General features: G+C 35.3%; 1 protein-coding gene across 1 annotated transcript in view; it reads left to right on the plus strand.

The window, feature by feature from the left end:
- The first annotated feature begins 312 nt into the window (after positions 1 to 312).
- The window catches only part of LOC105282746, a 35,328-nt gene continuing 10,791 nt past the window's right edge, over positions 313 to 24,849 (plus strand). The window contains exons 1-6 of the mRNA XM_026975032.1: positions 313 to 498; positions 4,200 to 4,319; positions 4,459 to 4,576; positions 6,165 to 6,429; positions 6,559 to 6,675; positions 6,778 to 6,868. Coding sequence (XP_026830833.1) covers positions 331 to 498; positions 4,200 to 4,319; positions 4,459 to 4,576; positions 6,165 to 6,429; positions 6,559 to 6,675; positions 6,778 to 6,868 — 879 coding nt within the window. The 5' untranslated portion in view covers positions 313 to 330. The remainder of the gene's footprint in view (positions 499 to 4,199; positions 4,320 to 4,458; positions 4,577 to 6,164; positions 6,430 to 6,558; positions 6,676 to 6,777; positions 6,869 to 24,849) is intronic.

Here is a 24,849-nt window from a genome sequence, read left to right on the forward strand (position 1 = left end):
GTACTGCTTGGAAAATTGCGCTTGCGCGACCTTCGGTCAAGACATCATGACTATTTTTTCTGTGAGAAATAAATATTCGCTGTACTTTCTTTACGGTACCAAATCGATCGGTTAATCACCCACTTTTCTCACCCGCGCAAATTGCGGGAAAATTATTTCTATAGCACCTTATATTACATCTTGATATTTTATGTTACTTTCATCGGTATTTTTATATTAAAGTAAGGAAATTTACCTTGGAAAATATGCTAGAAGAAAAATACTATATAATATTCTTTATTCGAAGAAGGAAATAGATAAAATCGCATTATCGCGATATATCGCTTCCAAATGCGTGTGGAAAATCGAACAAGAGTGATCTATATGGATACTCAATTTCTTTACATTCATCGAATTTCTCTGGTCGCAAGTGGGTTATGGCCTTGCAATCGAACAATGCTTGTCCAATTTCAGTCTTTTGTGTTTTCTCTTACTATGATTAGCTTTATTATATTTCAGGTATGTAAATATATATTAATCGACGTACATTTTTTATACATGTATAAAATATAGGTGTTTATATTTTTATAATTATTATTCTTTTCCTACTTTTATTACATATATTATTAGTTTAGATGCTAAACATGTTTTCAGTTTCATACAAGATTTAAATCATTCGACAACACTATTATGAACAGAAAAATTATTTGTCACGCGTTCGTATTAACTTATGATTGACATAATTAGTAATTTTTATTTTGTAATTAGTGATAATAGTAATCAATTGTTAACTAACCAAGTACCTAAAAGCAATTCAATTTGAGTACTTTATCTAAATATTTCTCATGCATACTCTCTTATCGCATGACGACATTGAAGTACTTGGCGTGCCCGGGTCGCATTAAAATATACAAAACTGTCCTACCTATAATTTATACTTTACATGTAAATTATTTGTATCGAGTAATGAAAAGAGATATTTATAATCACTTTGCTAGTCTGTACAACTGTAAATGTGTTTATTTTAATGTTTCCAACTAAAAAGATTAGTTAGTTATTATTGAAAATCAAGATACAAAATACAGTACAAATCAAGATACTATTACTCAAGTTTATAAGAATTTTGTAAGACATATCCAATGCGACCCGGGCACGCCAAGTACTTCAATGTCGTCATGCGATAAGAGAGTATGCATGAGAAATATTTAGATAAAATACTCAAATTGAATTGCTTTTAGGTACTTGGTTAGTTAACAATTGATTTCATATTTAGTTTTGATTTTTATAATAAATATTTTGTTAAACTTTGTTGTAACAAGTTGGGACTTTTTATGTACTTGGCGTATTTTTTCACCTCTGTGAGGTTTATTTAGTGGGTCTCATTGCTTTTTGTAATATTTTTTCTGCAAAAAATATATGTGCATTTCGAGGCCAACTGCTTTTGTATTTTCGAATCATTTATTAATTGCCATTCGGTACCTTTAGCACGTATTATATTTGTATAATATCCGTCAATTGTACTTTTACCTTGATGAAAACTTCCACTAATAATTTTATATATATGCAAACCAATAGAGATCTTTTCAGTAAGTAGTTTTATTTTTGAAATCTGGTATTTTAATAATTTCAAGTTAAACTTGCAAAATAAATCTTTATTTAACAGATTTGTATCATTATTATATCGGATCGCTCGAATTTTGCCTAGTTTTATGCATTTTTTTTATTTACTTGGCATCGTGATGCTACCGCGTCGTTAAATTTAAAATAATTAAATTTAAACTTTTTATAATTTTTGCAATTTATATTTTTATTTATTTATATTACAATAAATCATTTCTCATGTATCAAAATCATTTTTAATTCCTAATAAATTAAATAAGTCGTGCATGTGTGAACGCACCTTGAGGGACAAAATCGCTTTGCTTGTATGCGTGCGAGCATACGTACGTGAGTCTGAACCAGAATATGGAAATGGAGAAAAACGAACCGTCACAATTCTAGCATACGATTACAATATCTCAGCATTAACTGCACCAATCTTATTCGGAGTGGTCGCGATCGAAAGCTTGTATCCGCATTATATTGTAAAAATTTATTATAAAAGTGCCGTTAGATTTTTGAATATGGCTTTAGATCCTGAGATATTTTAATCAAAAGTTTGTTTGACATGAATTTGGCATGAAATTCCGGATAAGCTATACGGTAGCGCTCGACGTTTATCAATGAATTTGGCAACGTTCGACGTCTATGCAGTGATGCTCATTGCTTGGAACCTTGTTTTTGTATGTACTTGGCGTCGCGACACTACCACGTTGCTTGATGTAAATCGTAATTAATCCACAATATCAAGAATAAGCGTTTTAAAAAAAGATTAAATAATCGGCAAAAATTGCAATTGTATAATTAGCGTTATCTTCCTTCTTTGTCTTAGTTTTTAGTAACTGTTTTTGTTGAAATCTGTTAGGATTTATTAAGATGCTATAAATATTTTTGCTCAAAATTATTAGTATTCGCAATAACAAAAAAAGAATTAAATGTTATCAATAATAAATTAAATCAATGGATACATTAAGGTTTATTTAACGATATCTAACAAGGAGAGGTCGCGGGTTGGTACCAACCGATTTCGCTCTTTCTTTTTCTATGAATAGTACTCGATATTAGGTATTATTGAGCAACAGGAGAGAATGCGCTTCTCAAGCGTTTTCGAAAAAATTCAGATTGCGAATTTCGAGCGCTGCATATGGCAGTGAGGTAGACGATTTCGTCGAAGAGCGCGTGGCTCAGTGTTAGCGCTCTAGACTACGAGTCGCAGCATTGCTGGTTCGAATCCCGGTAGGTGAAATTTTTGTCGGAACGATTTTTTTCATTATATTTGTACACGAAATAATTGTTAATTTATAGTTTTATATATTTATATATATTTTTTCTTTCTTATATTTTTTATTTTAAAATGTGCATTTTTATCCTCTGAAAAGTTGTTCTAGAAGGTACTATTAAAACTTATTTAAAGATTCTGTTTTCTAAAAATTAACCAATTCGGAGATAAGTGATTGAAGCCCAAATACATGAAAAAAATGCTTTATTATTCAATAGAAACAGATGAAGCAGATGAATCACATGAAGCAGGATGATATTCGTCGTAAAAGCAAGTAAAACAATAAGTTACACGACATCTTGCGCATCTTATAAAGGCAGCTTTTTTACATTGACAAGGTATTTTTTAAATATCTATAGGAAAACATACTTCGTTACAATTCATAAACATTTCTCTATCATCTATTAGTTTCGAAGCAAACCACGCATAAATCAACATGTTTTGAAAAATCGGTGCCGATAGTTGATGGTGAACGATGGAATGAATTTTAATAAAATCTTCAAGTTTCGCACCATCAACTATCGGCACCGATTTTTCAAAACATGTTGATTTATGCGTGGTTTGCTTCGAAACTAATAGATGATAGAGAAATGTTTATGAATTGTAACGAAGTATGTTTTCCTATAGATATTTAAAAAATACCTTGTCAATGTAAAAAAGCTGCCTTTATAAGATGCGCAAGATGTCGTGTAACTTATTGTTTTACTTGCTTTTACGACGAATATCATCCTGCTTCATGTGATTCATCTGCTTCATCTGTTTCTATTGAATAATAAAGCATTTTTTTCATGTATTTGGGCTTCAATCACTTATCTCCGAATTGGTTAATTTTTAGAAAACAGAATCTTTAAATAAGTTTTAATAGTACCTTCTAGAACAACTTTTCAGAGGATAAAAATGCACATTTTAAAATAAAAAATATAAGAAAGAAAAAATATATATAAATATATAAAACTATAAATTAACAATTATTTCGTGTACAAATATAATGAAAAAAATCGTTCCGACAAAAATTTCACCTACCGGGATTCGAACCAGCAATGCTGCGACTCGTAGTCTAGAGCGCTAACACTGAGCCACGCGCTCTTCGACGAAATCGTCTACCTCACTGCCATGTGCAGCGCTCGAAATTCGCAATCTGAATTTTTTCGAAAACGCTTGAGAAGCGCATTCTCTCCTGTTGCTCAATAATACCTAATATCGAGTACTATTCATAGAAAAAGAAAGAGCGAAATCGGTTGGTACCAACCCGCGACCTCTCCTTGTAAGCAACATTTGCATTTTATGCTAATTAAATAAGAGTACAATTTCCTAATTTTTTAAATAATTATATTAATTGCAGCTTACAACATTTCTAACTACAGAATGTACTCTTGACCTTATCATTGAAATTCTTTCTATATCATTTTTTCAACTTTTATGCGTAATTGCTTATAATTCTTTTTGGAGTAATGCGCATGTTGTAAGTTGAGTATTTTACAGTTTGCTTCTAAACATAAACGTGTTACATAAATCAGACTTTATACACTATAACTTTTTCTAAAATGTATCAGATATACATCAGAAATAGAGAATTATCTGATATATTATTTGTATGATAGTTGGAGCGTCTATTGAAAAATCTGCAGTATATCTGTAGCGACTTAAAGGATAAAAACGAAATTGCTATAATAAAAAGATATGGACACATTGCAAAATGTGTTGCAATTGCATTCACATGTAAGAATATATCAATTATTATTTATTATGTCTTTACACACTCTTTTCAATATAATACCAAACACATATATACCAAAAATGTATGAAAACATGAAAATAAATAAGAAAGAAGAGTTAGTAATTAGCAACCCACCAAATTATTACAGAAAAATGGAAAAGTTGAAAAAAAGAAGATAATAAAATAGTCAAAACTTTGAAACATATACACTGATCTATATAGTAATTGGATTGCTGATAGGCTTAATAGCGACGTCTCCAATTGGAAGTCGGCCATCTTACACGGCACAAGTTCGCGCATATGTGTCGGTTTAATGTCGGTATAAGTATGACTAGATATTATGTCTTATGACGATTTATATATTTTTAAAATAGTCTTCTATTTTTCCACGATGGTGCGATATTGGTTTTGCAATAATCCGTAAATCTAATTTCGTAACGCCAGGAATCTTAAGAAAGTCTTCGTCTTCGACGACGATACGAATAAGGAAACTATTCAGAATTTTAGACAGAGAGCCGTGGAAAAAGTTAACAATTCTAATAAGCTGTTTAATAATAATAATAACAAACAAGGAATAGTAATAATAATAAACAGAAAAATACATATAAAATTAATTAGCAGTTAATCATTTTACAAATAATGCAGGGCCAGTTCCAATATCTACGCAATTCGACTCTACAATAGCATATCCAGTTTCCAAATCACGATGAATTATAAATCACGATCACAAATATGAGAATTCTCCTACAACGCTGCGTCGTCGGCTATTCGATTACAATTTATTATTCGAAACAAAATACGTTTGAAATATAACTGAAAAATGTAACAATAACCTTTATTATAAATGAATCCTTAGAGTCACCAGTGAATAATAATACAATCTTGTTTATTTCATCGTGACGTAATATTAGTGTATGGCCAGTTTGGTTGGAAATAAACAAGATTGTAATAACCTTTATTGCATAAACAAAATAATGTAGTTATATGAAAACCCTTTTATACTATTTTTACATGTTATACCTTTTTTTAAATAGTTTATTCCGTTACTTCATACGGATTTTTGGAAAAATAATGGCCAATAATTACATTTTTACCAAAACTCATTTGAATATCCTATCCGGTCCGGTGGCAAATTGCCGTGTAAAATGGCGGTCGCTCAATTGGGGACACTATGGTGGCCTGCAAACAAAGGCCGCCTGCAAGTTATTATATAGGTCAGCGAACATATACTTACATCACGGTCTTACATACAGGTCTGGAAACGAAGTCGAATTTTCAGTGATAGGGGAAGTCACCTTATCGAAGCAATGTTTCACTCGTGCTATTGTCGCTATGAATCGCTGCTGTTGAAGGATGTAGTGAAACAGACGGAGAACTGCTACTCTGTCTTTGTCGCACTAATGACATTCCTCGATCATCGCGCATCTTGCGGCTGAGAATCGAAGTAAAAACAACTTCGTTAAGGGGATCTACCCCCACTACTGTCGTTTCCAGACCTGTATGTAAGACCGTGACTTACATACTATATTTCGCTATATCAAAAAGGATGGATTTATATGATCACTGCTTATGTTTTTAAAACATCTTCAGTGTTGACGATATGCGGTATATTCATCTTAACTCTTTTGCCAATTCTGCCGCGGATTTTCGACATCTTTTTCCTCGTAAATGTATCCGAGCCATATCGCAATATATATATCAGAACTGAATATTTTGTCGATGAGGAAGAATATTTTTATTTTATTTTGCTACATCTGTACGCAGTCACCTACATAGAAGGAGTTACATTATTAGGAGGAGCAGTAACGATGACAGGATACGGTATATATTCTTGTGGATTATTTAACATTGCCAGGTAAGGGAGAGAAGGAAATTTAACAACAGTAAAAATGAAACTGAATAAATTGTGACATGATGACATATAAAATCTTTATTTTCGAGAACTTCGAAATTGAGGAAAAAAACATTTGTCATTTATTTATAGTTACCGTATCGAACAGGCAATACGGATAAATAGTGACGAAGTAACTAATCGGAAGAACAAGAGAGAGATCGACAAGAAGATAAGTCATGCAGTGGACATTCATCGCACAAGTGTTGAGTATGTTCCATTCCATGTATGCAGACACACACGCACGCACATCACACAATTTTAGGACATTTATATTACATATAAAATGAAACATTTATATGTTTTTCATAGATATACTGAATGCTATCTATATAACTTTAACGGAACATATTGTATGCTAACAGTGATTCTTGTAATTTGTTTGAGCCTTCATCTGTTTGGAGTAAGAATTTGAGCAAAAAACTAAATCTCACAATTATTAAATTTTTTTATTCACCAATGCACCAAAACATTTAAATTGATAGGATTTGGAGCTGCAGGAAAATATACGTAAGCGATCCAAAAAGTAATGAGACTGGTCCTGCTAGAGAAATTAAAAGAACACAAAGTGGCAACACTGCATACTTACATGTACCTGAATATCTCTTCTCTCAATTTTGAAAATTCCATTCCGATCGGTGCAGTTAGTAACTATTAGTGATCAATAACGTAAATATTGTTTGCAGTTTGCCTCCGGAAAACAATATAAAGAAAAATATTGACCGATTGAACAATATGCGATTCAATTTTATGTTCGGTTAACGAAATAGACTTCGGATACTTGTGCAATGTTACAGGACGCTTTTAAAGAATAATACGTATTACGTGCAACATGTTTTTGTTGGCATGCCGCGTTTGTGGCCGAAAGTCATGAGCCCAGATAACAAGGGGCGGTTGTTCTTCCGAATGGGACAACCCATCGATTGCACCTTTGCAGGTAGCCTCAAGAGGTCATATTAAGTTCAATTCTCAAGTCCCATCTGCGGCTGTTGAATAGTTGCAAAGATATAAACAATAGAATCCTCTTTATTAACGACCAAACAAAAACTGCCGTCACTACGTTTCGACTAGCAATTTCGGTCCTTTTCAAGTGACAAACTATCTATACAAAAATCGCTTTCTAACAAATTACAATTTTGCTGTTCAATAAAATATATAACAAGTAAAGATTTTCATAATTAAACCAACAACTTACTGTCAGAAAACGATTCTAATCACGCTCATCGCTCATAAATTAGTTTATATGAAAATCGCTTTCTAGAACCAAACATAATATGTCATTTAAATTAAAAGTTTACAACAAAAGGTTCAAATATTAACAATAAAAACTCACTGCGAGAAAACGATTTTTAACACACATCACAAAGAACATATCCGACATATCACGATCCATGACCTGTATTGTTATCTAATAAGACACATACTGTGAGTACCTCAAGCAAACAACCTATCCTATCCTCACATATGTTTCAAAATAAAATTGTATGTACATGGCAAGCTCTCTGTGTCATTTTTTAAATTGATAGTATTATCATTCCGCTTTATGTAGCATATTTCTGCAATTTCTCTCTTTCTGCGATGGTTTTTTCATGATACAAAATTTTTACATTGCGCCAATCAAAGTCATGATTATTGCAAATTCTGTGTCTACTAACAACGGAATAATTGCTGTCATCTTTTTTTATCCTCCTGTCCTGTCTGTGTTCCTTTACTCTAGTTTCCAAATGTCTTTTTGTTTGTCTGACATAGCAAAAGTTACAATTTTCGCAATCAATTTTGTAGATAACACACTTTTTCAACGCATTTATTAAACTATCCTTCCCTCTCTTTATCACACAATCGAATTTTCTATGTATATTGTACACAATATTGAAACCAAATCGATTTCTTATAATTGCATTTTAATATTTTCGCTCCAATTTTTTATATAGGGAATCTTTATAACATTATTATTATTCTGTGTATCAATATTACTAGAAGATGCGTCATTATATTTAATTTTCTTAATTCTCCTATATACAGGGAGTGGACAAAATAATGTGAACACCATGCTAAATATTACACATTTGTTTATGTTGACAACCCTGTTAAGGTATGAACAGTGCGACGCGTATATATTGAGCAGTTTATGTTCTAACCTTTCTAGGTTATATTTCAATGTACTATCCGCTTTGTTCTGCGAAGGCGTCAACAATCGGACGGTGAAATGGGCGATTTGTCAGATTTCGAAAGAGGGCAAATCGTGGGTGATCGATTAGCAGGAGCGTCTGTGACGAAAACGGCTGAACTGTTTAACGTTTCACGAACGACAGTATCCGTGGTGATGACAGCCTACACAAAACATGGAAAAACGACATCTGCGAAGAGAAAGAGTGGGCGCAAACCAACATTAACAGACAGGAACCGCCGAACATTAAAACGGATTGTGGCCAAACAGCATAAAACTACTGCAGCAAAGGTGACAGCAGAACTCAACAGTCACCTGAGCAATCCTGTTTCGACAAAAACAGTACGGCGGGAGCTCCACAAAAGCAACATTTATGGCAGGGCTGCAATTTCGAAACCCCTTATAACGGAAGCCAACGCGAAGCTGCCAAAGAAGTGGTGCCACGATCATAAAAGTTGGACGATTGATGATTGGAAGAATGTAGTATGGTCCGATGAATCATCGTTTACTTTGTTCCCTACAAACGGCCGGGTTTATACATGGAGAACCCCCAAAGAAGCCTACGATCCGGACTGCTTGTTACCCACAGTCAAACACGGGGGCGGCTCCGTGATGATTTGGGCGGCTATATCGTGGTATTCCGCTGTCCCGGTTATTACCCTCAATGGCCGTATTACTGCGAATGAATATCTCGACATTCTCAACGATGAAGTTTTTACTATGACCAGCATATTGCTGCCAAACACTGAAATATTCCAAGATGATAATGCGCCCATACACACAGCCAAAAAGGTTTAGTCTTGGTTCAAGGAGCATCGGAATATCATCAAACATCTTCCTTGGCCAGCACAATCGCCAGACCTCAACATCATTGAACCGCTATGGGGAGTTTTGGAGCAGAGAGTGAGGAGCAAATTTCCACCTCCATCATCGTTGAAGCAATTGGCGGAGATATTGGTACAAGAATGGGACAAAATTCCGTTGGAAACTATTCATACACTCTACGAATCCATTCCGCGACGAATTGTAGCTGTCCTAAAGGCAAATGGTGGCCCTACACCTTCTTAATAAATAAATAGTGTGTATTTGTCAGGTGTTCACATTATTTTGTTCACCCTCTGTATGTATTTATCAATAAAGGTCATTGGATAATAATTGTTTAATAAAATTTTTCGAACGATTTCAATATTTTTGTGTATGAAAACGAGAGTCAGAAAGTAAAATTGCTCTGTCTATCAAGCTAGTTACGACACTGATCTTGTGTTTGTCCCAATGATTAGAGTAAAAATTTATGTACCGATCGGAGAATGTTGGTTTCCTGTACCAATCGGTCATCAGTGTTTCCCCGTCTCTAATTACAGTTGTCTAAAAAATTTATCAATCCTTTGTTTCCAATTTCTACAGTAAATCTCAGTCTAGGATGATAATTGTTGAAAACACTGAGGACCTCTTGGATCTTGTTTTTAGGTAGAATTGCACATATATCGTCAACGTATCTGAAGTATGTCCGTACTTTAAAATCAAGCGAATTGATGCAATGTGTCTCTAAGTCGTCCAAAACCAAATCAGCTAGCAACAGGCGACAGTGAGGAATCCATAGGGCTCCCAAAAACTTGTTCGTAGAACTGTCCGTCAAATTTAAAATATGTAGAGCTCAAAACTAATTCTATAGCATATTTGAATTGGTCCAAATTAAACTTCGTAAATTTCGATATTAAATGCCATCTTTTGTCAATTCCATTTAACACTAATTCTGTAAGAATATTAGTAAACAATGATACAACGTCTAACGATACCAACAGTTCATCAGGTTCAATTCTTAACTTGTTAATTGCATTAACGAATCTCCAACTGTCACCTATACGTCATTCAGGTTCAGGAACCGAATTTCTTAATATTTTATGTAAATAATAAGCAACGTTGTAAGTAGGACTACCTATTGCAGACACGATAATGCGTAGTCGATTGCCCGGTTTGTGAATTTTTGGCAATCCATAGCATCTAGATATATTGCAAGTCGAACTAAATAGTTGCATATACGTATGCTTGTCAATCAACTCATTTTCAAGCCAAGACTTAAATAAACTATTAAATCGCGCCGTTAAACGTTTTATTGGGTGTTTATTCAGTTTTTTATACGTGTTCTGATCGTCAAGCAGCTCCTTCATTTGATTCACATACGTCGATCTATTCAAAATCACAGTGACTTGTCCCTTATCCGCCTTTGTCACCATTATATCGTTATTATTTTTTAGAAACTTTCTACATGACTCAAATGAATCGGCTATAAATCTGTTATTGAACAGCAAAATTGTAATTTTTTAGAAAGCGATTTTCGTATAGATAGTTTGTTACTTGAAAAGGGTCGAAATTGTTGGTTGAAACGTAGTGATGGCAGTTTTTTTTATTGGCCAGTTTGGTCGTTAATAAAGAGGATTCTATTGCATTTCACTGGCGACTCAAAGGATTTATTGATAATTGTCTCACACCTTGAACCTAAAGATCGTGTCACACAATGAAGGATTTTTCAAGAGGATAAGACGAAGTTTTGGATACAAGAACACTAACTTATTAAAGTCTTGGCTAAAGTTTAGCTGTTTAATTTTTACAATGAACCAACAGCTAAAGGTTTTACTTAAATACAATAAATACAATAAATTACAGACGGTTTGATGTTTATCCACCTTACATAGACTGTATGCGGTTGTTTTTCACAGAAAAATGGTTATATTGATGAAAATTCATGCAATATTATTAAACGTTTTTTGTTAATAACTTTTTAATAAACAATGAACGACAGCTTAGTATACATGTAATAGCATAGCGCAGAATAACATAAAAAAAGGAACAGACTAAAATGCACAAAATAAATAAAAAATTATGAGAATAAACGTACAACCGAAGACTTAAATGAGATTACACTACCATTTAAAAAATCCACAGATAAGGAAACGGAATTAGCAGCAGAGCATAATCTAGAATTATAAGAATTTAGACCGTATAAAGTTCGATGACGGTCCACAAAAAATATAGAGTGGTGCCTCGTAAGCGGAACGTTCAGCCGTATAAATGCCAGAATAATCGGACATTTTACAATTCAACAGCTTAAAAATAAAAAGAAGGTCATTTAGCACTCTCCTATTCTGCAAGGATAGCATATTAAGATTAGCCAGAATCGGTTGATAATCATGACAATCAGCAGGTATAGGCATACCCAAACGATAGCTCGCAAAACGCAAAAACTTATGCTGCACACGTTCAATCAAGTCAATCAAATACCTATGATACGGATACCAAACAGTAGAGCAGTACTCTAACTTTGAACAAACCAAGGCACAAAACAATAATTTAATAATATTAACATTATTAAACTGCTTACCCCATCGGAAAATAAAGCCAAGATTCTTCAAAGAAAGAGATACTATGGTTTGAATATGAATCTTAAATGATAAGTCCTGACAGAATGTTACACCTAGATCTCTAACAACGGAAACTACAAGTAGAGGTTTGACATCAAGAATGTAACTGAAATAAATCGGGTTAATCTTGCGACTAAAACGAACAACATGGCATTTTTTAATATTAAGTTGTAAATGGTTATTCCTGCACCAGGCTTCAAGTCTCATCAGGTCGTCCTGCAACAGAAGTGCATCTCCAGGACCCTCAATCCGGCGAAATATCTTCAGATTGTCAGCATATAATAAAAACTTACTATACAAAAAAGATCGCGCAATGTTATTTATAAATAAAATGAAAAGAATGGGACCCAGGTGAGAGCTCTGCGGGACTTCAGATGTTACCTCAATAGGTCTCGAAAAACTATCGCCGAACTTAACAATCTGCGTCCTGTCAGATAACAAACTAAGAAGCCAGCGCAAAAAAATCATCTATACCAAGCAGATGCAACTTCTTTATCAAAATCAGGTGATCTGTATCAAAGGCTTTACTGAAATCAGTATAAACCGCATCTACCTGATACCCAAGTTTGATAATGATGTTAAAAAGTTACTATAAATCAAGAGATTAGTCAAAGTAGATCGCCCGGGCATAAAACCATGTTCCTCAATTATAACATTTCTACATAAGGAACTTAACTTACGCGCGACAATGCAGTCAAAAATTTTAGGAATAACATTCTGCTTACAAATAAGTCTATAATCAGCAACCCGCATTTGATCATCCTTAAATATAGGTGCAACTAGACACTGCTTCCAAACAGCTGGAAACACTCCATCAATTAAAGATTTATTGAATAATAAACACAATATATGCGACAAAATAAAAACACATGATTTAAGGAATGATGGAGGAATCCCATCCAAACTAGCACCACTACTCAAGGAAAGCGAGTTAATAGAGTTAAAAACCTCAACTACAGAAATGAATTCAAGCCTGGAAATATTCAGGCTCACTTCTCGAAATGAAGAGTGAATAATACGATCAGTATTACACGAGTATACAGACTCAAAGTGATCAGCAAAATAGTTCGCAATTGCTTCATCATTATCTAAAAAGGTATCATTATGACAAATGTGTACAGAACGAGGCTCAGATGTTCGAGTATTCTTAACAAAGTTCCGAGCAGCTTCAGTTCTCTTCACATATGCAGACCAACATTCAGCAAACAAGGCTTTACAATTTTCTCTGAGATATGAGAGAAAACCACATAATCCGCATAAGCATTAGTCCGCTTATATTTACGATGAGAAAGTTTTGTAGTCTTTATGAGAGAGATCAGCTCTTTAGAAAACCAATTTGGAAAAGAGGATCTAACAACGCAATCCACAGGAACAAAAGCGGAAATCACATGGTCATGCTGAGAATAAAAGAAATTGACTGCACCATCAATAGAGTTATTTACAAGAACAGCATCCCAATTAATGAGACCCAAGTAATTATTAATAGATAAATAATTCGCACAATCAAACCGAAATCTATAAAAGGATGTTGACGAGAAGCGAGAATTAGAAGGAAGCGAAAAAAACTACAGATGGATGGTGCAAATCACAAGAAACAACGGACTCGACAGACCTAGTCACAGAAATACCACCAAACGAAGAGAAGAATAGGTCCAACATATAACCAGATGCATTGGCAATTGAATTAAGCTGATAAAAATTCAACAAATTAAAGTAATCACAAACCAGATTAGCTTGGTTAGCAAAGGAATAGTTAACAGGAAATTGAAGCTGAAGATAGTTACCGTTTATCCAAGAGGTGCCGGGAAAGTTATAATCACCAGCAATAATGAAATCAGTAGCAGAATAAGTACACCACAACTCCATAACAGAGCGACAGTGACAGTGAGACTCATATATCAATAAAAGAATCAGAATTAGGAGGTATATACATAGACAGTACCGACAAATACCGAGCGGCAGCCGAGCTTAATCTCGACAAACAACTGTTCAACACAAGACATATTCACAGCAACAGGACGACAAAAAAAGGAATCACGAACAGCTATCAAAACACCACCACCTCTGGAATAAACACTGGTACAAGAATCTCTATCACAACGAAAGGCTTTAAATCTATTGAGGCCCAATTCAGCATCGGATATATTAGAATTAAGCCATGTTTTAGTTAAGATTATAATATCAAGATCATTGACAAACGAGTTAATCGCGCAACGCAAATCAAATGACTTAGTTCTCAGGTCACTAACATTCTGATAGTAAACTAAAGGGCGAGACTTAAGTTTTTTTCATTATTACCAGAAGGAGCGTCTACAATTTTAGGAACACCTCTAACATATCTAATAGTCTTATTTTTTACCCCAGAATCACTAAGGGATTTTACAATAATTGACTCTTAACCTCCTGCATGTAAATTCTCTGATTCAATGTCCAATCTTGGCGAATCTTGGTCCAGAGTAGCAATGTTTTCCCTTTAGTAATCCCAAGGCATCCTGTTTAGATGAAAACACCACACGTAAAGGTCTTGTAAATCCTTCTCTTGCCTTTCCCAGTCTATCAATCTTTACATCAAAAGACGCCTCAGGCTAAATTACTCGGAAGATCTTCTCAACCAGGGATTTATTATGTGCAGCGAGTCCAGATAGAGTAATGTGATGGTCAGGTTCATCAAGATTATAAATATTTAAATTCGAGGATCTACGTTCTCTCTCCAGTACCTTATTAATAATTATGACCTCTTGATTACCAATAAGAGACCCACCAGAACTTCATCCAAAACTATTAAACTTTTGTTCATAATTTTTAATTGTTTCGGTTTGAAGAATCACCCCGCCGCGGTTAGCGTTTCTTCTTCGCGGGCAAGATGTCGGTTCAGAAGTGAACGTTAAACTACGGTACTTTCGTTCAAAATATTGCGTTTATTCTGAGCTTATACGACAGTTGCATTTACCCAGAGTGAGAGCGGGCCGGACGGGTACTGATTCCGCCGCGCTTCGCGATCACTTCGCTTTGTCGACTCTGACTTAGGCCTGACGGGCTCCAGAACGTCTTTTGCGCACGGCTTCTAATTTTTCACTCTCTTTTCCGATCAGTGACTACGATCATTGGTGCCGAGAGACCGACTTATAAAAACGATCGACGTGTCCGGCAGGAGCCTATTAGGATTCGCCAGCTCGCTTCGCTGTTTACGAGAATCCGGCTATTTGCGTCATTCGGCTAGTCGCAAGAAATCCAAGTCTATTGTTGTCCCAGACAATAATAGCGATGAGTTCGGCATATTCGAGGAATAACACGGTCGAATCCGCGAATCTTCTAGACTATTAAATTTTATTTCCTCGAATTTGCAACATTAATATTTTTTTAATATACTACGAGCGATGACTAAAACTTGCAGAAGGTTGCTCAGGTAGGTGACCTCTATAATATATGTCCAGGTCAAGGTTTTAAGGGGTTACATGAGTGTAAAATTGTCAAAATTTCGAAAAGGCTGCATTTGAAGCAGAAGCATTCAATGTATGAAGCAGGCACGGCAAATTAGCGGTAAGAGGAAATAATGCTCGATAACACAGAAAAAATTGCGTTTCTAAACTTTACACGCGTTTCTTTCAAAACACTTTTTAAAACGGTGTACATGATTTCTCAATCTGTATTGATGTGATTGCAATAAAATTTTGCAGATATCTTTGTTATTATATCTCTAAGCATTAACGGACGATTTTGTAAAAAAAATTTGTTTTGTGGGATTTATAAACAAATTAGTGAACGAATTTTTCGCGAGAATTGACATATTTTTTTCAAAACTTTGTTATTCAGTGAATTTTCAAATAATTAAAAAATGGCTCCGTTAATGCTTAGGCATTGAAGTATAATTAATGAAAAAATTTTGTTTTTTAGTCTCAGATAATCCAAAATCGAGTTATGAGATACATCGTTTGACCTTCTGTAAAAAGCACCATCAGCTCAGCGGCCTTTGATGACGTTTATGATTATCCTTTTTCAATCTTTATTATTGTTTTTATTACTTTACAACGTGATAAAATTAAACAAAATTGCAACTTAATCGGATGTTTAGTTTTTTTACAATCCGCATCCGAAAATTGCTTTTTCGGGCCGTCACACTCATGTAACCACTTAAGGGGTAACGCCACTCTGGCGCCCGGAAAAACAGCCTAATTTTGACAATTTTTTATGGGAATATAATGAATGGAATACAAAATCCGTTTAAAGGCCTTTATTGTACATACTTCGAAGTGTATTTACAAATTGTTATTGAATTTTTTTACAAAATGGCGGCGCCAGAGCTCAGCCTCTTCTCACAGATAGTGTTCCGCGGCCGGAAAGATTTCTCCTCCGATTTTTGACCTGGAACAAAAAACTAAACATTTTTGAGTCTTATATAAGGTTAGCTCGAGAAGTACGTACGGAAATTAAAAAATACCGTTTTTTGTAAAACTGACGCACGTTTGAACAAAAAGTTTCATTTTTAGGTAACAAAACTTTTTGTTCAAACGTGCATCAGTTTTACAAAAAACGGTATTTTTTAATTTCCGTACGTACTTCTCGAGCTAACCTTATATAAGACTCAAAAATGTTTAGTTTTTTGTTCTAGGTAACAAATCGGAGAAGAAATCTTTCCGGCCGCGGAACACTATCTGTGAGAAGAGGCTGAGCTCTGGCGCCGCCATTTTGTAAAAAAAATTAAATAACAATTTGTAAATACACTTCAAAGTATGTACAATAAAGGCCTTTAAACGGATTTTGTATTCCATTCATTATATTCCCATAAAAAATTAGGCTGTTTTTCCGGGCGCCAGAGTGACGTTACCCCTTAAGAGGTGGATTCTTGTTTGTCAAGATTTACCACCTTTTTAGATTAAAAATACAGTTTTGTATTTTTTATAGCATTTGTCGCATTACTTTTTGGACTGATCCCGTAAGAAGTATAACGTAAAAATAATTATATTGAATTCACATATTCTTAGTAGAATATTCTTAGTAGAATCATTAAAAATATAAGATACTTCATATAGAAACAGTTTGCACATTTTGCTAATTGACAATTAATTTAAGAGATATGCGTGTATATAAATATTTATCTATTTGTCTATATGTAGGGGAGACCAGAGCGAAGTTGTCACTGATTTTTCGGTACCGATTTTAACCCCTTAAGGGATTAGGCCACCTTGACGCTCTCACAAATAGACCATTTTTGTGAATTTCTGTGGAATGTATCTTAACAACAATCATAATTTCGTTTTGTATATGTATTTGCCATACTTTAAAGCATTTAAAAAATTTAAAAAGACATTAATTATGATAAGAAATAAAAATATACATGTGTTGCAATGGAGTGCCGAAAAAACACGGGAGTCAGTGGTGGGCCTGATTCAGCTTGCAAATGTTATCTGAAAGCAAAACATTAAACTGCTTCTTAAAGTTTGAACTTGTCGCTATCGGTTATCGGGTCACTTTTTTAATTTTTGCAAAATTACGGAAATTACAAACAAATGAAAAACAAGTGGAATTTTAGGCGACAAAAATGCGCCTTCTTTCTAATGCCAAAAAAAACGAGGAAAAAAATCGCAAAAAGCTCTCGATAACCGATAAAGAATATAATAACAAATATTGCTGTAAAATTATAAAGCAATCCGTGCATTACAAAAGGAGTTAGAAGGCCCACCGTTCGGACAAAACTAGTTTCGAGAAAAACGACTTTAAAGTTTTCGTAAGAGTTTAAATCGATATAACATTAATAAATTCTTACGTTTTCTACTAATCAGCGATGCCTGGTCCATTCAGCTTTAGGTTCTTGGAACTAGATATTGTGGAGGGGCAAACTCAGCTGAAAGGTAAACACACAAAAGCCCTTTGTCGCTAGGCAGTCGAACCGCACCGGCGCCAAGCGGACCGTACCGGTTTTTGACCTGAACACTACTTCAGTTATTAATGGCTATAACTTCGTCAATTTTACGAATTTTTACATGCAACTTGTTTTAAACTATTTTTAAATGTTCAAACTTTGAAATTAAGCAAACAAATTTTTTCGAAAATTTGAAAGTTTCAAGGTGGCCTAACCTCTTAAAAAGGCTCATGCCCGAGTCACACTCGGGCGTGGGAAACTGACAGATTTGCTCACGCTCGAGTCACACTCGGGCGACTCTAAAATTTGTGCTGCTAATATACACGTGAACGCCTGCTGGTTGGGTTTAATATTTCTTTTATTTATTAAACGATGCGAATATTCGTCAATTAAGTCGTGGAATTTATCACAAAATGATTATTTTTGACCGTTTTTCTCGAAAAAAAATGAGCGTTAAGGGGTTAATAACAAAATTAATAATTTTCGTGAAATGTGGTACACTGTTGTAAAAAGTGAACTCTTGGGTACAAAATTTATATGGGCAGTTTTCGTCTACGTCGCTTTGTTCAACCAGTATACATAGAGTAAAAACGACAAAGGTGCAAAAATTGAAATTTTAAAATTGCCGGGGTGGAGTCGTCACACTCCTGGGGCGGAGTCGTTACTGCATTCTTGGACTGGATTTTATGACAAGACATGGAAGAAGTCGTGGGATCGAATTCGTTTCCGTACACTGCCGGCCGTGGCATGCGTTTCTAGCATATCATATAATTTTAGCTATTTCTTATCTCGTTCGTTTGCCCCGGTGGCTTGGTGACGACTTTGCCCCGGACACAAATTTCAAGTTTGGTTGCTCATGAAATATTAGAAATCAACGAAAATGAAAAAAACTTTACTGGATTCGTGTTGAGCATACATACTCTTTAGAATCACCTTACCACGAGATTTGGAGAAAAAATAATATTTAAAATATTAAAAATTTTTGACGCGCAAAACATTTCACTTTTGACGTCCGAAAACATGTTTGTCTTAATGAAAATCACAATATGACACATAGCTTCACTAAACTCCGTTGGTCACGTGGGCACCATACGTGACGTTTATAATATTAATGGCGAGATCACGCAACATACAGATTTTGAGATAACTGTAGTGACGAATCCACCTTGGTGACGACTTCGCCCCAGTCTCCCCTATATATATACATATATAAGGGTGTTAAAAAAGTGTCGGATTTGCTCAGCACTATTTAATACAGAATGAAAATATAAGAAAAAAATGTGTAATACTACTTTTCGATGCGATGAATAGTTTCGTCGCAATTAATTATTGTAATCAGTCAATCAGCGCGGAGTTACAAGAGTAAGTCTGGGACGGAGCGCGCGAAGTGAAACAGGCTGCGGCGGTTATCGAGCTCATGCTCTCGTAACGATCGGAGAACAAGTGCTCGCGACTTATTTATTTATTTTAGTCAGCTTGCTTATAATGTGAGTAACAAAATAATTTACAGAGGCAGTCATCACGTAAAACATTTGCGTGATTCTGTATCTATTATCATTGCGTGAGTCTGGTTCTATCATAATATGATGATTTTGTCAGAATTTGTTAATTTAATGAAAAATTTATTTTTAATAAGCGGGAAGACAAAATAATTATTACGTAGAATAATTATTTTGCAATATTATTGATCATTAGCCCTGAGCTGGCACATGGGGTCCTGAGAGATCCCAGCCTAGTTCGACTGTAAATTTCAATATTTGAACGTACGTAAACTTGAAATATTTCTTAAATAAACAGCTTAAATTGAAAAAAAAACATAACCACTTTTATTCAAATATCACCAATGCAACCTTCAGAATAAATACCTTTTTTTAAACCGAAAAAATCAAACTATTTTTTTTATAATAGTGTTACTGACTCCAGAGTATGTCATTAAAATTTTAGCTCTTAAGGCGATCCTGCAGTCGTCTGTATTACCGGCGGAATCGGTGAAATTTTGAGGAACCGTAGCACACAAAATGCTCTTTATTGATTGTGCAGAATAAAAAATTCCTTTTCCACAAAGAAAGTATACATAATAAGACAGTTCGCGCGACAAGACTTTATACTCGAAATGGAGAAAAGTTAAAAACTTGCAATTATCGTATACATATAACATGTTTCTTTATATAGAAATATGTTATATACGATTATATATGATGATGTATAAAATATTATCTCACAATTATACAAAATCACTATTTTACAAAAAGACAATGCGCAAATTACTTTTCTACTTATTTTTCAATTATTTTTCTTATTAGTTGTTCTACATATATGTGATCAGAAATTATACAAGAGAAAGGAAGTATGTATGGACATACATATATGGATATATTTGATACATAATGTTATATGTTTCTATATAATTACGTACAGTTTTATAGGATGATATATAAAAAATTTTTTACCGGGAGTCGTCCAAGTAAAATGTTATCAACTTTTTTTGTAAACTATGTAATGAAATGGATTTTTAATAAATACGTAATGTCACATGTAATTATTATATTATTCGCATACTTTTACACTGCAATTATAACAATGTTTTGTTATGAAAAAGAAAACAATTTGTACTGCTGTTTATAAAATAGAATGTTTCATCTAAACGAAAGACATATTATTTTTTCAATTACAATGTAAAAATATGCTAATAATAAAAAATTTTAATTTGACGTTTTTATTAAAAACCCATTTTCATTACCTACTTTAGGAAGAAAAAAAGTAAAGGCAAAGGAAGATTCGAACGAGTGATGTCCAATATTTCACCTCGACGCCTTTCTCTCCCGGCTACACTCGCAACTTGCAAAGTGATTCTACGAATTCGGTATATTCTTATTCTTGTAAACTATTGCACATTGCCAAAAGCTGTATGACAGTTTGTTACTGGCAGAACTCTTATACTCAAAAGGTTAAACGACATCTGAGGTGTTAAACCTTGGATGTCTGTATAATAAAATATAAATGTCAGAAATATAAAGGAAACGGTATTTCTTACTAACAATAACACAATAGACTTCTTACCAACACGAAAGACAACACAAGGTGTTTATTTTACAATTTGTAAGAAAAGGGTACGATATTTTTGGCGCAATGGAAGAGAATTATAGTATTAGGACCATTATTATCGGAATAGGATGATTTATGCAAAGAATATTGATTTTATATATTTATAAACTTATTTATATTATTTAAATTTTTTGTTCATTACATTTTGTGTGTGTTGGTAAACGAGGTTCTTATAACGCTCAAATTGCGGGAAGTGTTGTGCAATATAATACGCAACAAGTGTCACGTCCCGGTAAAAATCGAACTTTCTCTTTTCTCTCAACGGTCCGAACGACGCGCACAAGACGCACCTCGGAACCACCATTTTGTCGGTACTCCTACTTCCACGAGGGACGTCCCACTCTCCAACCCACTCTCACGAGAGAGGGGACCCCCACTACCGAACCGCCGCAGCACCGAGCCGCCGAAAACAAAGGACCTCATTGCAGGACCGGAAAAGTTCAGTTCGACACGCGACTCAGAACCAAGAGGTTCACTCGACACTCAAGGGCCACGGTTAGCCTTTTTCTATTTCAATCTCTAATTCGACCTTAGAACTTTTCCATTCCTTTGTATTTCGACTTAGAATATTTTCCAATCTTCGTATTTCGACTTGGAATATTTTCCACTTTTCGTATCTCGACTTAGAATATTTTTCAATCCTCGTATTTCAGAGTTATCCTAGATTTAAACGTTAGCATTAATAACCGTAGTAGTTAACTTAAATTTTGTAAGAACAATTGTATTTCCACCAATTCATTTTATTAGAATATATGTATTTTGTGTGCTTGAGTTTACGATTTATTTTTATTTTTGACCACCAAGCCGATTTGATCATAATTCAGCGACTATAAATTTTACGCAGCTTACCTCAGTTTCGGTCATTGTGTGTGTGTGTGTGTGTGTGTGTGTGTGTGTGTGTGCAACCAATTAACGAGCCTACAGTGCGGACAACGCACGTTGGTCTCCATTCCGCTGAGCTGACAGTCTTACAGTGCGGACAACGCACGGGACGATCACTCGGTAACGCACCCCTTTCCGCACCACTCTCACCACAAGGTACACTCTACCTGAGGCGCGCACGTTTAACAGTAACTTTTGCATAAATGACGAAGTTCTAATGCCGAAAACGAGACGAGGAGGAAAGAAACACCGTGCAAGACGTTTAGCTCGTATATTTTCTAACTTAGAATCAGTGAACACCGTCGTCTCGCAGTATTACGGCATCGAGCCTCACTACATTGATCCAGAATACGAGGCACTTTTCCGACCACGCGACCGTGACACTAACAGAAATAACAATAATTCGATCATAACGCGACTCACGAAACCGAGAGTGACCAGCAACTCTGTCGTGTCACACCGAGTGATTCTAATCACGAACGGAAGCAACGAAGCCACGTGGGCAACGAGACTGGTCCTCATTTCATGCAACCTGCGGTACCCTCTGTGCCAGGATATTCCCGAGGGGGACCCTCGCCGAACTCATTACGATAGGCTGGCACAAGGGATTAAGGTACAGCGCTGGATCAAGAGTAACCAAGAACCCCTCGGTAAGTGAAATTATCATACTATTACCAATCAACTTACCTCGGCCTGCCTAATAAATAATAAATTAATGAAGTTATTGACTCACTCAAAGTAAAATGCAGAATATTACTACAGCTCTCTAATGATAAATTAATGAAGTTTATTGACTCACTCAAAGTAAAATTCAGAATATTACTACAGCTTTCTAATGATAAGTTAATGAAGGTGATTAACTCATTCAAAGTAAAGGTCAGAACAGTATTGCAGTCGTCCATTAATGAGCTAATGAGGTTGATTCATTATAATACAACCCGATGGCACTTTGCGTGATCACGCGCGGATACAAAGACGTCGAAACACAAGCCGCGTTATGCGAACAATGCAAATCCTCACGAATCGGACCTATCTATCATAACGCGTACGCGAAAACGGAGACTTATAAATTGAACATCGGGCCCCGTGTGATTGATGTAATCTGTATCTATTGTTCCGCATCATTAACGACCTACCGACCGGCCCATAGATGCACGCGTTGTTATAACGAAATCATCGGTTTAATTAGGGGGAAGTAAATTCAAATAAATTCGCCATCGGCCACCCCTTTATTGAACCGAAATTTTTCACAAAGAGCGACCCTGCCACCCTTCCGCGGGAACTGCACTCCTGGCGAAATCACTCTGATCACGAGTATCCCCGGGTAGAATCCTCGGATTCGGTAACCCGAAACAGTGATCTAGTCCCGTGCTACACGTCCGAGTCCTGCATTCCAAAATTTGCAGTCGCGATTAGCCGGGACGTAACACAAGTCCTTACAGAGCTCCATAAAAACATATGTAAGGATGTTCCTGCTGTTGTCGCCGATTTAGAAAAACGACGGCAACTAAAAATTGCCAGAAATAAAGAATGCAGAGAGGTGCATGAAAGGAAAAGGTTTAAGCGAGATGTTGGACCAGATTCTCATTACGGTCCACTTTCGCAAAAGCCAGATCTTCCACCTCACGTATTTGAGCAATTGCAGCAGCATCATGCTGCAAAGTTGCTATAAAATGCAAATAATCGTGTCGAAATTGAATGCCAGACGAGAGGTCAAAGTGATTGCGAATTGTGGCAATCATTGACGTCAAAGTTGACGGTATCCAATTTTGGCATCGTTTGTCGCATGAGACCAACAACGTCTTGCGCAGCGACAGTGAAAAGCATTTTGTTTCCTCCCTCCATCGAGAACGTTGCAATGAAATATGGACGCGAGATGGAGGAAGTCGCAAGGAAACAAATTGCTGCAAAATTAAAAAGGACATTACGCCATGTGGATTATTCATTTATGATGAATATTCATGCTTGGGCGCTCTCCTGACGGTATTATTGACGAAGACGGTCTCGTGGAGATTAAATGTCCTTTCTCAGCTGAGAATTTGACAGCTGATGAGGCTTTACAGAAATTACCTCAATTCAAAACCGTGTTTGACCAAAAGAATCCTGATGAAATGAATCGGAAACACTGATTCTTTTACCAGGTTCAAGGTCAATTAAATATCACACGGAGAGATTATTGCATCTTTGTTTTGTGGACGCCAAAAAGTTTCAAAATGGTGCGTGTTAGCAGAGATGAAGTGTTTTGGAAAAATCAAATGCTACCTTTGCTAATACGTTTCTATAATGAAAGCATGCTGCCGGAGATATTGGACAGTCGCTACAATAGGCAATTGCCAATAAGAAATCCGCAGTACATACTTGAAGCTAGAGAACGTAAAGATGCATGTAAAAGGACAAAAAGTTCAGTAGTTGATCGAAAAATCTTCTTGAAAGATGAAACTGCTGAACAGATTAGTCCAGTAACACCATCTGCTGTTTCTCATTGTGAGGAGCAAGAAGATGATTGCATCATTATCAGTTATTCTAACAACGGAGAATTAACTGAAGAAGATGCAAGAATTATTTAAAAAACTCTCGATGAGACAAAAGTTCCTCTCTCTTTGCTGGAGCAGAATATTTTACCTCTGCACAGCAAAGAGACTGATGAATCTTTAGATGCATTTTTACGCATCGTCAGAGAGACGTCTCCTTTCGAGACACAAAGCGTGCAGTACTTGGAATCTCCTCAGTTCATTGACGCTAGTAATAACGACATGAGCATTCAAATAATTGGAGGGAATTGTACCGATCATTGGCGGTGCATTTTCTTTGACGGTTCCAAACTGCATGTGTATGCAGCATACCCGGCTGTACATATAACAAATTAGCAGCAAAGGAAAAAGATTATATTCGCAAACGTTTCCCACGAATAAACGTGAGCGATATAATTTTTGAAAAGGTGCAAACACAAC

The sequence above is a fragment of the Ooceraea biroi genome, chromosome 14 (assembly GCF_003672135.1).
Source record: "Ooceraea biroi isolate clonal line C1 chromosome 14, Obir_v5.4, whole genome shotgun sequence".
NCBI lineage: Eukaryota > Metazoa > Arthropoda > Insecta > Hymenoptera > Formicidae > Ooceraea > Ooceraea biroi.